The sequence below is a fragment of the Leptopilina heterotoma genome, unplaced genomic scaffold, assembly GCF_015476425.1.
Source record: "Leptopilina heterotoma isolate Lh14 unplaced genomic scaffold, ASM1547642v1 Lhet_68, whole genome shotgun sequence".
Lineage (NCBI taxonomy): Eukaryota > Metazoa > Arthropoda > Insecta > Hymenoptera > Figitidae > Leptopilina > Leptopilina heterotoma.
In genome coordinates this window covers 6087764-6103841 of record NW_025111157.1, presented here as the reverse complement: position 1 = coordinate 6103841, position 16078 = coordinate 6087764, and the positions used below count along the sequence as shown (strand labels likewise).

General features: G+C 26.1%; 2 protein-coding genes across 3 annotated transcripts in view; both read right to left on the bottom strand.

Moving 5' to 3' along the window:
• LOC122510201 (B-cell lymphoma/leukemia 11B-like) overlaps positions 1 to 16078 on the bottom strand; it is a 55147-nt gene that overhangs the window by 18271 nt on the left and 20798 nt on the right. The window contains exon 1 of one of the 2 annotated variants that reach the window (XM_043624671.1): positions 8091 to 8489. The exons of the other annotated variant lie outside the window; for it this stretch is intronic. Within the exon in view, the coding sequence (XP_043480606.1) occupies positions 8091 to 8109 (19 nt within the window). The 5' untranslated portion in view covers positions 8110 to 8489. Of the gene's footprint in view, positions 1 to 8090; positions 8490 to 16078 lie in introns of those variants that run through there. 2 annotated transcript variants of the gene reach the window in all.
• On the bottom strand, positions 10068 to 12529 carry LOC122510202 (tigger transposable element-derived protein 4-like). Its single transcript, XM_043624673.1, has 2 exons — positions 11463 to 12529; positions 10068 to 11141 (listed from the first exon to the last, which is right to left on the bottom strand). Exons 1-2 carry the CDS (start codon positions 12145 to 12147, stop codon positions 10276 to 10278), a joined length of 1551 nt encoding a protein of 516 aa, XP_043480608.1. The 5' UTR covers positions 12148 to 12529; the 3' UTR covers positions 10068 to 10275.

Genomic DNA, 16078 nt, shown 5'->3' with positions numbered 1-16078 from the left:
ATAGTTTCTTTCGTTTTATTATATGGTTAATGGTTTAAATCAGATTCAGATGATTCTGCGATGTAACGACACGAGCAGCATCTTTTCACCCTTCTGGTGGTTGGCAAACCTGACACGTTGAACCAGTACCCATAACGTCGGGTTCAAGTATGAGTTTTTGGACTAACATCTGCCCCCGAAAAAACAAAAGCCTATTGTCGCTAACGACCGGTCGCGCGTCTCTTGTTTCTAACCGAGCGCTTTTCAATCGTAGGCGAAATAACGGACCCCGAGGTCCATTGAGATTACTCTCCTCTCCTCTCTCTCTTTTTTTTCTCGGTCCCGCATTTACCCCTCTCAGGTTTAGAAAATATTCCTTTACATTTCCTCGCATCGATACTTTTGGTCTTTCATTTTAATTTTTCATTCACTTTAATTCATTGCCCAAAACACTTTATTCATAAAAACACTTTATTCGCATTTAAGAGCGCCGAACGATTGAGAAATCGTTCGACGCTTTTATGCAGATTACAATCTTCGATTTCCGAAGAATGAAGTGTGGGACGGTTCTTGATCTTTGCAGTACTTCCTGTTAATTGTGTATAAGATTTTCAGAGGGAAAATATGTATTTTTTTTTCTATCTATGATCGAATCTTCTTTTTATACTTCGAGAAAGGTCGAATGGCGATTTTTTTTTATTACACACTTTGGCGACATTTTGTTTCTTCTGGTTGGTATAAAGGGTCTACTATTATCATTCAATAAAATTCCCAGCTTTTTCCCTGAATTTATTATAATTTTTCCCTGTTTTTTTTCTCATCAACTTTTAAATTTAATTGATTTTGAACATAAATAAAACTACAAATGGATTCAAAAATTTATTTTTATTAAAATTTTTGGAAATAATTGAATTTTTTAAAATTATATTATTAAAAGTTAAAAGAATAATTCAATTTAACGAATAATTTATATTTAAAATTGTATTAAAAGTACTTGAAATTCAGCAATAAGTTTTATTATTTATGAAAAAATAATTGAGTTCCTGGAATAAGTTTATTAAATCTTTAAAAAATAATAATGAACTCTTGCGAAGAATTTTATTAGATTTTATTTTAATAATTGAATTCCTGTGAAATTGTTTATTATTTGTATAAAAATAATTGAATTCTAGCGAAGAATTCTATTAAAATTTTCGGAAATAATTGGATTTTTTAAAATAATTTTATTAAAAGTTAAAAAAATTATTCAATTATATCGACTAATTTAATTAAAATTGTATTAAAAATAATTGAATTCTTGGAATGAATTTCATTATTTGTGAAAATAATTGAATTCCTTTGAAGAATTTTATCAAAATTGTTGTTGAAAATAATTGAATTTCAGAGAAGAATTTTATTATTTATAAAGATAATTGAAATTTTGAGGAGAATTAAAAAATATTTTTAAACATAATTGAATTCTGCTAAGAATTTTTTTACTTTTGAAATTAACTTCAATTGTTTTTTAGAATTTTATGGAAATTTATGAAAATAATTGAATTCTTGAAAGAATTTTTTTTAATAATAATATTCAAAAGAAGTTAGTAAATCTGAAGAATTTTGCTTTTTATGGAAATAATTGAATTCTTGAAAGAATTTTTTTTAATAATAGTATTTAAAAGAATTTAGTAAATCTGAAGAATTTTGCTATTTATAAAAATAATAATTGAATTCTTGAGAGAAATTTTTTTACAGTTTCTAGAAATAATTGAATTCTTTTGACGAATTTTAATAAAATTTTTAAGAATAATTACATTTTTCAAGAAATTCGATTAAAATTGTATTAAAAATAATTGAAATTCTGTAATGAATTTTATTATATTTGTAAAAATAATTGAATCCCTATAAGAAGAATTTTATTATTTCGAAAATAATTGAATCCTGTAAAAATTTTATTATTTATGAAAATATTTGAATGATTGCGAAAAAATTTGTAAATAATTAAATTTTTTTTGACGAATTTTAATAAAAATTTTAAGATTAATTACATTTATTGAGAAATTCGATTAAAATTGTTTAAAAATAATTGAAATTTTGCAATGAGTTTTACTATTTATGAAAATAATTATTATTTTGCGAAGAAATTTTTAAAAATAAAATTATAATTACGATGACTAACTTCCCTTTATTATTTGCGAAAAATTTAAATAAAATTCTTTAGAAGAATTCAATTATTTTTAATGGAATGTAAAGAAATTTCAATTATTTCAAAAATTTTCAATTATTTGTTTGTCAAAATTCAATTATCTTGAAACAATAGATTTAAAAAATTTCAAAAATCTTATTTTTCAGAAATTTCAATAAAAACTTTGGAAAAATTCAATTTTATTAAAAAATTTTAAGTGTATCTTTTTTTAAATTAACTAATAAAAATTTAAATTATTAATCTTCGCACTAAAAAATATGAATACATTAGAATGTGACTCTTTATAAAATTAAATTTTTTATCAATTATTAAATTAAAATAATTAAATGAAATTCAAATTAATTACTTTTAACTCATTCAAATTTGGAGAACAGTATAAATATCTTTAAAAATTGAAATAAAAAGAGAATTTTTTAAAAACAAATTAAAATATTAAAACATTTTTTAATTTTGGTGAAAATTCCCGGTTTTTTATAAAATTCCTGGCTTATTCCCGCTTTTTCCCGGTCAGATTAAATTCCCGGCTATTTCCCGGATTTCCCGGTTAGTAGACACCCTGTAAAAGTACAGTAAAGAGTATAAATTATTTTTAGCAATTTTTATTTTTCCTTTAGAATTTTAATATTTAGGAGTAAATTTTACAAACAATGTTTCGAAAGTGCGACACGCGATTGGTCCTTAAAGATTCCACCCTATTGTCGGGAAATATTTCCCCCTCAGAAAACAACCCTTACTCGTCGGCAAACTGACTTTAAAAAAAAAATAACATAACCTGTGAAAGGTGGGGCTTGGAATTTGAGTTTGCGCGATGGCCAATGGTCAAGCTTCAAACTCCGCCCAGAATGAATCGAACTACTCGATATAAACATGAACTGTTGTAAAACCAGTGGAGGGTCACGAATAAAATTCTCTCGAGGGGGTTGGAAAAGCGAGCTGCGACACTTTTATTTACCTAAACGAGAGAAAAACTCCATTTGCAATCTACTTCTTTTTTTCAATTTATAACGAATATTTATATTCTCTCTTCTCAATTAATTCTCTTAATAGAATTTCAATACTCGAAATAATTTTCTAATTAATACAAAAGTAGTGCGGAAAAAGTAAGGAATCAATTTTTTGTTGAAAATTTTTCAAATGTTTTTTTCAAATTTTCTTTTTTTTTATGATAATCAATTTAACGAAAAATTAGAATACTAAAAATTTACGACACCGGTGGAATTTAATATGAATTTTGGGGGTTGAATATATATGAATCTCGAGAGTGTGCGAGAGAAATAGAGAATACAAATGTCCCTATTTATTAATTTTGCGAAATAGACTTCTGGTGGTCGTTTATTGCTCTAATTTTGGGGAACTGATACAGTGTCTTGGAAAGGACCTTTACAGGACTTATAATTCACTAGTACGACATTCGGCCGTAAGGAGAGGTCCCGAGGTCACCCGCAGACGTAACAATTCACTTTTAGGGGTCCTTCAAGAGAGAAAGCTTCTGGCAGTGTCGCGCGTTTATTCTCAACGAGAAACGAGTGCTGGAGGGAGGGAGGGGGGAGGGGCATTAACATAGAGATTGGCAGGAGTTCATATATTGATCTTTTTTCCCAAACGACAGTCAAGTATATATGTATATCCTGTCCAAATGGTCTGCCAAGGACCGCGAAAACAACAAAACTCGAAATTGTCTTTCTATCTTTTTCTCCTCTTTTCTCCTCCTGCGAGACAATCATTATTATCTATATCTCCCTCCTCGCCTTTCTCTTCATTTTACGATCAGAATTTTGTTCTCCGGAATAAATTAATAAAATTTTTTTTTATTTTTCAAATAAAAATAACGAGTAAACAAATTAATATTTTTGTCCCATAAAACGAAATTAATTTCTGACGAAAAAATAGAAAAATAGAAAAATTCCAAATGTGTTGAGGGAAAATAAAAAAAAAATGGAAGAGTATTATAATATATAGAGTTGAAAGTAAGTAAGAAGTGATTCTGGATATTAGGAGATCGACGAAACGATACATGGAAAGGGCTTTATCCAAGTAGAGAGATAACATAAAAATACAATATTACCCCAGGAACATATATAAGTTGAATTGCTTACAAATTGGTCCATACATTCGTAATGTGTATCGAACGACTATATAACTGGGTGAATCCATACCCAATTGCTTCCAGTTGTTTCGATAATTTTCATCGACAGTATAATCTATATACACATTGATGCTCTATATAATATTTCTCACAGAGGATATTATATACAAATATATATATCTCACACTGGATATTTTATATATATATATATATATATATATATATATTTCTCACACAGTATATTATATATATACTTCATTCACACCTATATAAGCGCTCTCGATATTATTCGCTAAATCTCCAAGGGAAAGAGAGGAGGAGGTCGTTACCCTCCTGGTTTAATCTTGTCTTTATCACCAAATCAGAATATTCTTAGACTATCGATGTAGAATCCAGACCCCTCTCCCCCTATTCTTTAAATGAAATAAAAAATTTAAAAAACCACAGTATTTTTAGTTATATATGTTCAATATGTCGGAGAAAAAATTTATTCAATATTATATACTTTCTTTACCCTAGCAAATTAAAAAAATTTGTGTTTCCAATATACCAAAAAGTAATTAAACGAACTAATAATGTAGCTAATGTAATTTGCTTAATGTAGAAAAGACAAAAAGTTCATAAATTGTGCGATATAATTTGGAGAATTTTAAAGAAGTTACAAATGATTATACAGAAATTCAATTATGTTAAAAAATTTTTTTAAATTCTCGTCAAAATTTCAATTATCTTTAGAAATAATTAAATTCTTTACCGAAATTCATTTATTTAAATATTTTAATAAAAATTCTTGGCAAAGTTTCAATTATTCTCAAAAATTTATTCCTCAAGTCAAGGATTTTTAATATCTACTATTTTAATGAAAATTTTCGAAAGAATTCAATTATTTAAAAAAAATTTAATAAAATTCTACGCAAACCTTTATAATTATTTTCGTAAAATAATAAAAATTTCTTCGCATTCATTCAATTACATATTTTCATAAATAATAAAATTTTTACAGGAATTCAATTATTTTCGTAGATTTAATAAAATTATTTTTAGGAATTCAATTATTTTCATAAATAATGAAACTCATTGCAGAATTTCAATTATTATTAAATACAATTTTAATCGAATTTCTCGAAAAATGTAATTATTCTTAAAAATTTATTTAAAATTCGTCGAAACAGTTCAATTATCTTCATAAAAATAAATATTCTGCCTATATAGAAATTCAATTATGTTCGCAGGATATTTAATAATATTCTTTGTAAAATTCAATTATTTTTATAAATAAGAAAATTTTTTACAGAGATTCAATTATTTTCATAAATAAATAAATAATATAATTCATCTCAAGAATTCAATTATTTTTAATGCAATTTTAATTAAATTATTCAAAATAACTGAATTATTCCTTTAAGTTTTAGAAAAATGTTTTTAAAAAGTTCAATTATTTACACAAATTGTCATAAAATTCTTCTCAAAAATTAAATTATTTTTACAAATAATAAAATTTTTCACTGTAATTCAATTATTTACAAATTTTTTTCTAAATTTCTTCGCATAATTATTCAATTATATTTTTAAATAATAAATTTCTTTACAGTGATTCAATTATTTTCTTAAATAATAAAATTATTTTCATGAATTCAATTATTTTCATAAATATGTAGAATTTTCTAATAAAAACCATTTGAAATGGTTTTAAATTAAAATCTTTGAAAATCTGTAATTTTCATATTTTTAACTAACAATTCTGTGGAATTAATTTTTTTGAGAAAGTTTAATTGCGGATTTTTTTTGAAATTATTTCAAGTATTTATTTTCTAATATATATATTTAATTGAAACATTTACGAATAATTGAAATTTCTTAAAATTGAATAGTTAACAAATGAAATTGAAAATTCTCAAAGAACGTTTTAAAAAATTATTAAAAATAATGCATTTATAGAAGAATTTTAGTTAAAAACACGAAAAAAAAATTTAATTTTGGAAAATTTACAAATTATTGCAGAATTTCAATTATTTTTAATCGAATTTCTCGAAAAAAATCTTATTATTCTTAAAAATTTTATTAAAATTCGTCGAAAGAATTGAATTTTTTAAAAATTTGTTGATAAAACTCTTTATGGGAATTGAATTTTAAGAAACATTCAATTATTCAATGAATTCTTTATTTTTGTATTTAAATAATTAAATTCTCGTAGAATTTTCAAATAAAAATTTATTTAAAAATGAATTTCACTTAAAAATTTAGATAATTGAATATTAAAAGCAATATAGCGTGAATTTTTAGAAATAATTGAATTTTGAAATTAATTTTTTTGAAACAGTTGAATTGAATTTGTTTTATATTATTTTAAGTTTTTATTTTCTAATATAATTTTAATTGAAGAATTTACGAATAATTGAAATTTTGTAAAATTGAATATTGTAAACAAGTGGATTTGAAAATTTGGCAAAGAACTTTTTCGAAAATTATTAAAAATAATCGATTTAAAGAAGAGTTTTAGTTAAAAATTCTTGAAAATAATAATTGAGTCGAAGACTCGGAGTGATTGATTTCTTCATGTTTTATAAAATTATGAAAAATTTAATTTATAGTTTTAAATAAAATTTTCTCTTATTTGACTCCGACTGGTTATAATTTTGTTAGTAATTGGTCCATAGGTAAAATTCGTAGATGGCGCCACGTTCTATGTCCATTTAACATAATAGCTAAAACTTACACCAAATTTTAAGTGTTATTTCTTTATTTATCGTAATGTTTAATTTTCCTTCAATTTACACATTACAGTTTGTATTATTATGAGGAAAATGTTGTAGAAGGTGTTAAATATTTAGGTAATTTTTCGATATTTTTTGTTATGTTTTGTTTTCTTTTTTCTTGTGTGTTTCGCGCACAGGAATATATCCTGGGGCAGCTTTCTTGTTAGGACAGATATACGTCCTGTCAAAACGTCCAGAGGACACATCGAAACAATTGAATTACGATTATCCCCAGGGCATGCCTCGACTGAAACCAATAATTCCATTATCCATTAGTATTGGGTCGTACCAATTTCCGTCGCCTCAAGAATCAACCACCCTCCGCGAATCCTCTGTATATACTATATAGCATCTCGAGAAAGTCACCGCGTGTTAAGAAATCAAGTGAATAAACCGCACGAAAAAGCGAAATTTAATAAACCATGTATGTGGTCTTTATTATTTAAACTCTTAATTCTTAAATAACAATAATAAACAATAGTGCACCAATGGAGTATAAGTGTTATAATTACTAATTACTAATTTTTATAAACTAGCTTTTACCATCGCATAAAACATCCAATAAGTAAATATTGCTAAAATTTTGAACCTTGATATTTTGCTATACTACTTACGAATAAGTTAATATTTGCTATATGTTAATATTTATTTGTTACTTCTTATTTGTTTATGTCACTAGTTTTTATTTTATCCAAAAAAATATTCTATACACCGAAAAATGTTATTCTCAACTTTGTATTTATCGAATTTTATTATTATTATTTCCAAATTTAGTAATTTTCGGAAAAAAAATATTTAACTAGAAACTATAACTCTGTTTAAACGGAATTTTTCTGAGAATATTAAATTGAGACGAAAAACGTATCAAAATTGTTGCAACCTAAGTTTTAATTTTCAATATAGTATAATTTTCAGAAAAATATTTAAGAAAGTAAGTTTGTTGCGTTCAAATAGAATTTTTCTGATGATATCAAATTGAGACGAAAATTGATACAATGGAACAAATTGTTATTTGTTGTCTCAATTTGATATATTCTTAGAAAAACTAGCACTAAAATTATTTACAAGCGAATTAAAATATTACCTTTTCGCCTAAAAATCATGATTCCATGCGCAATCACACGCCAATCACAGAACACAAAAGTCCAATTTCAATCCAAAACCAAATTGACATAGATTCAAAAACATGAGCATTTTTCCGTTAAAATTTGTCCGTTTCTCTTCTTTTTTTCAAAAAAAAAAAAAAAAATCGATTCAAGCCGCGTACGCCTCAAGAAGGGGATCTGATTTGATCCATGCTCGGATGCTGACTGGAGATGCTGAGAGCGGTCCTAGGACCCAACAGCAGGATATCAAAAGAATAGAATGGATCCTTTAAAGCGAAGAGTGGGGGTAATTTTTATAGAGTCCCTACCCCACTTTTTTTTACAACCCCCTTTTTAAATTCTGCCCGTGGAGTGAGCGTTTTTTTTTTATTTTTCTTTTTTTGGATTAACCCTCCCGAGGCCCCGTCTCCAAACGGAATCCTGGACACAAAGGATTTCAAAATGGCGGTTCCGAAAGCTCTGGTTTTTTTATAGCGTCACCCCGCGCGACATGAATTTATATATGTGTGTGTGTGTGATGAAAAAAAAGTTGGCTACACAAAAAACTGGACCTGTTTTCTATTAAAGGGGTGGTTGCAAGAAAAAAAAAAAGTTTTTTTCATTTGAAAGTTTGCGAGTTTCATTCTTTCGAATGTGTATATGGAGAAAGAGGTGTCCCGGTGATGGAGAAAAAGTTATTGTCTCTGATTAGGGAAATTTGGATAAATTATTGGATGAATATTATAAATTGAAAAGTAGATTCAGGTAGAAGAATGTAAGAGAAGGGGGGAGGGGGGATTCTTAATGTGAAAAGGGTGGAGGAATTTTTGAAATTTGCGTTACGATTTTTCAAATCATTGTCACGTGTTGGTTTTTGATTGGTAGGAATTGTCATATTGTTAAAATGATGTATTTCCTGTGGTGGCTATTATATTCTCGTTTTTTAGTTTGTTTCACAATTGTTTCATTGTTATACCAGATTTTTTTTTCTTTTCATCTAATATTATTTTTACGTTTCATTCCACAGTTCCTTTTTTTTGTGTATGCGATATTTCAATGATTATTTTTTCAACAAAGTTTGAAAACTGTTTTTTATGCGCAGAAAATTTGTTAATTCACAGGATTGTTAAAAATTTGATTTTGTTTTTTTTTCTAACTTTCCCCTGATTTTTGAATTGAATTTTTCCGTTTTGTCTGAACCTGATACTTGATCATTCAATACTAACTTTTTGTAAAATTCAATTATTTTCAAAATTTTTAATTTAAATTCTTAAAAAAGTCGATTTTTTGAACAAATTATCAATTTGCAATAAAATTTTACGAAATTTGAATTCTTTGAATATTTTTCAATTAGTTTTTCAAATTTTAAATCATTCAATTCAATTATTTTCAAAAATTCAATTATTTTCAAGAGAATTCAATTACTTTCAAGAGATCGCATTTAAATTTATTTAGCAAACTTAATTCTTTAGAATTCTGAATGAAATTCGTTCAAATTTCTATTTATTTTTCGAATTTTGAATTTTTCAATTCAATTATTTTCGAAAATTCAATTATTTTTGAGAGAACGAATTTAAATTTTTTAAGAAAAGTTACCTAATTTTTTTAAAATACTGAATTTCAATTAATTTTTCGAATTTTCAATCTTTCAATTCAATTATTTTTGAGAATTCAATTAATTTTAAGAGGATGAATTTAAATTTTTTTAAAAAACTTCATTTTTCGTAGATTTTTGAATGAAATTCATTGGAATTTCAATTAATTTTTCGAAATTTCAATTCTTCGAATATTTATCAATTAAATTTTCAAATTTTATATTATTCAATTCAATTATTTTCAGGAGAATTCAAATACTTTCCAGATAACGAATTTAAATTTATTTAGCAAACTTAATTTTTTAGAATTCTGAATAAAATTTATTCAAATTTCTATTAATTTTTTCAAATTTTGAATCTTTCAATTCAATTACAGTCAAACCTGGATAAGCGAGAGTTCAAGGGACCGACAACTTTCTCTCGCTTATAGAGGTTTCTCACTTACCCAGTTTTCACTTACAGAGGTCTAAAAGCAAATTTTTCTCACTTACAGAGGTTTATGAAAAAATGTTATTCAAATTAATATTTTATTGTACATAATTATATAATTTATTAGTTATTTTCTTTTAGTTCACATTATCATTATCATTTATTTAAAATGCTTAAAAAAGTCAGTCATTTTCGTTTGTTTTTTTATTCTAATATTGTCAACTTCTTTCTCTAGAGCATAAATTTTATTGAAAACAGACTTATCAACATTTTTAGAAAATTCCAAGAAACGATGAACAGTCTCTAAAGCTTTTAAAGTTTCTTGTTTATTTGGAAAAAGTTCTTCTCTTTTAGTCAAATTTTTGTTTTCTTCATTATCATCTTCATTATCATCATCATCATCATCGTCATCATCATCATTTTTGGCCGTGGTTAAATTGGCTATTATGTCGTTATCCGTGAGTTCTCCTGTAACTGTCACATTGTCATCTACTCTAACAAAATCTTCGAAAGTTGGATTTTCAATGTTATGTTCACAAGGCAAGAGTGTATTCCAATCCTCGATACTAGGGACTTCAACATCATCTTCTTCTGTCTGGTTTCCCACGTCAGTGCAAAATCCAGCTTTTTTAAAGCAATTCTTGATGGTGACGTCGCTTATTGAGTACCATGCTTTGCTAGCGAACTTTATAGCCAGAAGTACGTTTATTTCAGGCTTCATATTTTTTTCTAAACATGTCAAAACATGCTTCACCACTTCTTTGCGATAATGTCTCTTAAAAGCATGAATTACTCCTTGATCTAATGGTTGCAAGTGGCTGGTAGTATTGGCAGGTAAAAAAATAACATTCACATTTGCGAGAGTTGGTAAATCTGTATGTGCAGTGCAATTGTCCATAAAAATAACAATTTTTTTTTTTTTGGTCTTCATATTTTTATCAATTTTCTGTAGCCACCCTTTAAATATTCCTCTTGTCATCCAAGCTTTTGAGTTGCTTTCATAATCTACAGGTAGGGTTTTTACACCTGCAAGTAAAAATTATGTATTGAATTTTAAGATAATAAAAGACTTGACTGGACTTAAAAGTAAAAATTACTCTCATCATTTTTTGACAGGTAAAATAGTTAAAAATAAGGTTTAAGACGAGTTTCAATTTTATCGTTTTAAAAGACTCAGTTTAAGTCAGCAAAAGGCTAAAAACTTGCAAAATCTTGCGAACCGTAGTTTTATAACTAAAAGAAATTTCAAACAAAAAAATTTTTATAATTTTAATAAAAAATTAATTTTTTTGTTACTTTTCAATTAAAATAGGAAATATAATACACAAGAACATATAAAAAACAAACCTTTAAAACATCGAGGTCGTTTTGATTTTCCAATGACGAGTAAAGGCAATTTATTTGTACCAGTCATATTTGCACATTGAAGAATAGTAATACGTTCCTTACTTTGTTTTCCTCCGTGGCACTTTTCTCCTTGAAAGGCAAATGTTTTGTTTGGTAAACACTTAAAAAACAAACCAGTCTCGTCTGCATTATAAATGTCCTCTGGGTCATATTCTGTTAAAAGATTCGGTAGATCTTTAGTCCACTGATTGCATACACGTACATCCACAGATTTGCTTTCTCCAGATAATGTCTTAAAAACTATATCATGCCGTCTTTTAAAACCCTCAAACCAGCCGTTACTAGCTGAGAAGTCTTGTATTCCTATTTTTGTCGCAAAATCTCTGGCTTTTTCTTTTAATAACGGGCCATCCATGGGAATATTTTTGTCGCGGATTTCTTTTATCCATTCTAACAGACAATTTTCAACGTCAGAAAATTCAATTTTTCGGTTTCTCTTAATGTTTCCATGTCCTTCAGCACATCGACTCTTTATTGAATCTTTTTCTTTTAAGATTTTATAAAAAGTAGACTCCGGCAAATTAAACTCACTCGCTATTTCTTTTCGTGATTTTCCGCGCTCGAATTCATTTATTATTTTAAGTTTATCACTCAGAGAAATCACGTTAATTTTTCGTTTGGGCATTATTAATTCACAAGAGACTCTCACTGCCAAGTTAACTATTCAAAATTCGTTTATTAACTGAAAAGAAAATTGTTTGCATTGTATACACTGGGTGTATATCTACGGTAATGGCTAATTATCTTTATTTTCATTTTAGAAAAGTAAGCAAATGCTATTAGAGACAAAAACAAAAGACATTTTGATAAAATTTTAGGAATATATACAGACAAGTCTCTCTCGCTTATAGAGGTCCGAGAGCGACTTCTCTCACTTATAGAGGTCCGGACGAGCAATGACTCTCGCTTACAGAATCTCACTTATAGAGGTTTTTACATGTAAAAATGAAGGGACCGAGAAATTTCTCTCGCTTATAGAGGTTTCTCGCTTATCCAGTTCTCGCTTATCCAGGTTCGACTGTATTTAGGAAAGAACGAATTTAAATTTTTTAAGAAAACTTAATTTTTTTAGAATTCTGAATTTCAATTAATTTTTGGAATTTTGAATCTTTCAATTCAATTATTTTTGAGAATTCAATTATTTTTAAGAGGACGAATTTAAATTTTTTGAAAAAACTTTATTTTTCATAGAGTTTTGAATGGAATTTCAATTAATTTTTCGAAATTTCAATTTTTCGTATATTTTTTAATTAATTTTTCAAAATTTAAATCATTCAATTAAATTATTTTCAAAAATTCAATTATTTTTAAGAGATCTCAATTACCTACTTTCTAGATAACGAATTTAAATTTATTTAGCAAACTTAATTTTTTTTAGAGTTCTGAATGAAATTCATTGGAATGTCTATAAATTTTTCGAAATTTTGAATTTTTCAATTCAATTATTTTCAAAAATCCAATTATTTTGAAAAGAACGAATTTAAATTTTTTAAGAAAACTTAATTTTTTTAGAATTCTAAATTTCAAAATTAATTTTTCGAATTTTGAATCTGTCTATTCAATTATTTTTGAGATTCCAATTAATTTTAAGAGGACGAATGTAAATTTTTTGAGAAAATCCTTTTTTTAGGATTTTTGAATGAAATTCATTGGAGTTTCAATTAATTTTTCGAAATTTGAATCTTTCAATTCAATTAATTTCAAAAGAACGAATTTAAATTTATTTAGCAAACTTAATTTTTTAATTCTGAATAAAATTCATTCAAATTTCAATTAATTATTCGAATTTTGAATCTTTCAATTCAATTATTTTCGAAAATTGAATTATTTTCGAGAGAATGAATTTAAATTTTTTAAGAAAACTTTATTTTTTAGAATTCTGAATTTTAATTAATTTTTCGAATTTTTCAATTCAATTATTTTCAAGAGAACGAATTCAAATTTTTTAAAAAAATTACATAATTTTTTAGAATTCTGAATTTCAATTAATTTTTCTAATTTTTAATCTTTCAATTCAATTATTTTTGAGAATTCCATTATTTTCATTAGATCCTATTTAAATTTATTAAGAAAACTTAATTTTGTTAGAATTCCGAATAAACTTCATTGGAATTTAAATTAATTTTATTGAATTTTTAATCTTTCAAATTCAATTAATTTCAGAGTGATTGATTTCCTCATGTTTTATAAAAAGAAATTTTAAATTGTTTAATTTCAAAAAGGTTTGAATTCGTAATTTTCGAAAATCCTTATTCTTTTATGGAAAAATAATAATCATTAAATATTTATTTAAAAAAGAAGTTGGCTACTTATTTTTTAATTAAAAAAAAATTATTTTTCAGTGCAGTACGATATACTAAAGTTTAGTCCTTTGCTCTCGCATTAACTCGAATGTTTTGTAAACATTTTTTTTTTAATGCGATTTTTATAGACGATTTTAACAAGTGTTATATCGAGAATAGAGAAGAATAAAAATTTAAAGATGATATCAAAAGCATAAATCGTGTTTTTAAGTACCCAATAAAAAGTGAGGAATCGTCATGAGCGATCATGTCGAGAATCAAAACAAGAAATGCTAGAAAAAAGAATAAGAAAAAAAAACCCTATCGAACAGATGTAAAGAAAATGATCAAAACTAGGATACGGATTTCGCGCACCACACCTGGACAATAATAACTGTATACCCACATGATTTATTTTGATCAAAAAATCACGAAAGGGTTTTTTCTTTTCCTGAAAAGCTCACTCACTCTCAATTTGAAAAGAAGGACAGGTCAAACTCTAGGACCTGTTTTGGTCGTCGTCGTCGTCGTCGTCGTCATTCTCAATGGACAATGTCCTGCATTATACAAAAGACTCTCCCGGACTAGATCCTCCCACGATACGCATGTGAAACGGGCCTCTTCTCCCATTCAGAATCCGTGAGAACCAGATTTCATATTTTTCATAACTAAACAGCGAATATATATAAGAGTGAGGGAGAGAGAGAGACTATTTTTCTGGGCCGGTCGTCGACGCGCTTCCGTCAGTGGTCACTGATTTCACCCGTTTGTTCGAAGAAATTCCGCCACTACCACCCGTTACCTCTGACACTTCACGCTCCTATTTTTATTTTTTTTTCTTTTCTTTTCTTTTTTTCCTCTCTTTCACTCACAGATGTGAAACTGATACTCGTCACATTTTCTCACGAATCTCGGCAAGCAGCAGTTTTCATTGCCTTGTTTCCTTTTTCACACTCGAGTCATTATTTTCATTTCCGGAAAAGAGTTATACAAAGAAGAAGAAGAAGAAGGTGCGCGTGCATTAAAAATAATTTCGCAACTAAGAATTTAAAACTTTTTTTAATGTTTAAAAAACATTCCTTCCTATTTTTAACTTCTATGAGGTTAATAAGTTACGTTTAAGAAATTTTAACCCTCTGCCCCCTTTTTTCCCCCATAATAAAAAATTTTACTTCTATTAGTGCTATTTTTGCTATTTTGCTATTTTATACTATTTTTTTATTTTATTTTTTTGCTATTTTTGACCTTCAGAAAATATTATCCCCCTCCCCACCCTCTTAAAGCCTTGGGTAATATATGGAGATCTCTATCGAGTTTTTAACAGGTCAGAAAAATCAGGAAAGTCAGGAAAAAGTCAGGAAAATTTTATCAAAAATACTGGAGAAATGACAAAATTTAAAAAATGCAATAAAACTTCTGGTGTTTATTGTTATTTAAAAATGTTGAAAATCTTGAAAATTCAATTCTTTTTGATTTTTTTCAGATTAAAAATTTTCAAATTACAAATTTCAATGAAATTGAGTTATTTTTTTGAAAATAATTGAAAGAAAAAGTCTGGAAGTTTTTATAAAAAATACTGGAAAAATATGAAAATCTAAAAAATGGAACAAAACTTCTGGTGTTTATTATTCTTTGAAAATCTTGAAAATTCAATTCTTCTTTTATTTTTCTCAGCTTAAAAACTTTCAAATTATCATAAATTTCGATAAAATTGAATTATTTTAAAAAATAATTAAAAGAAAAAATCTGACAATTTTTATCAAAAATACTGGAAAAATCTAAAAAATGGAACAAAACTTCTGGTGTTTATTATTTTTTGGAAATCTTGAAAATTCAATTCTTTTTGATTTTTTTCAACTTAAAAACTTTTAAATTATCATAAATTTCAATAAAAATTTAGTTATTTTAAAAAATAATTGATAGAAAACGTCTGAAAATTTTTATCAAAAATACTGGAAAAATCTAAAAAATTCAACAAAACTTCTGGTATTTATTGTTCTTTAAAAATGTTAAAAATTCAATTCTCTTTGATTATTTTCAACTTAAAAATTTTCAAATTATCAAGAAAATTGAGTCATTTTTAAAAATAATTGAATTCTCTATGAGTTTTAATTGAATTTGTTTTTATTGCCTTTTAGGATAATTATGTATTTTGAAAGAACATTCTCAAAATTATTAAAAATCATTCCTTTCAGGAAAAAAATTTAATTGTAGTTCAAAATTGTAGAAAATAATGGTATTTTTGAAAAATTTAAAGTGGTTATAATTTTTAGA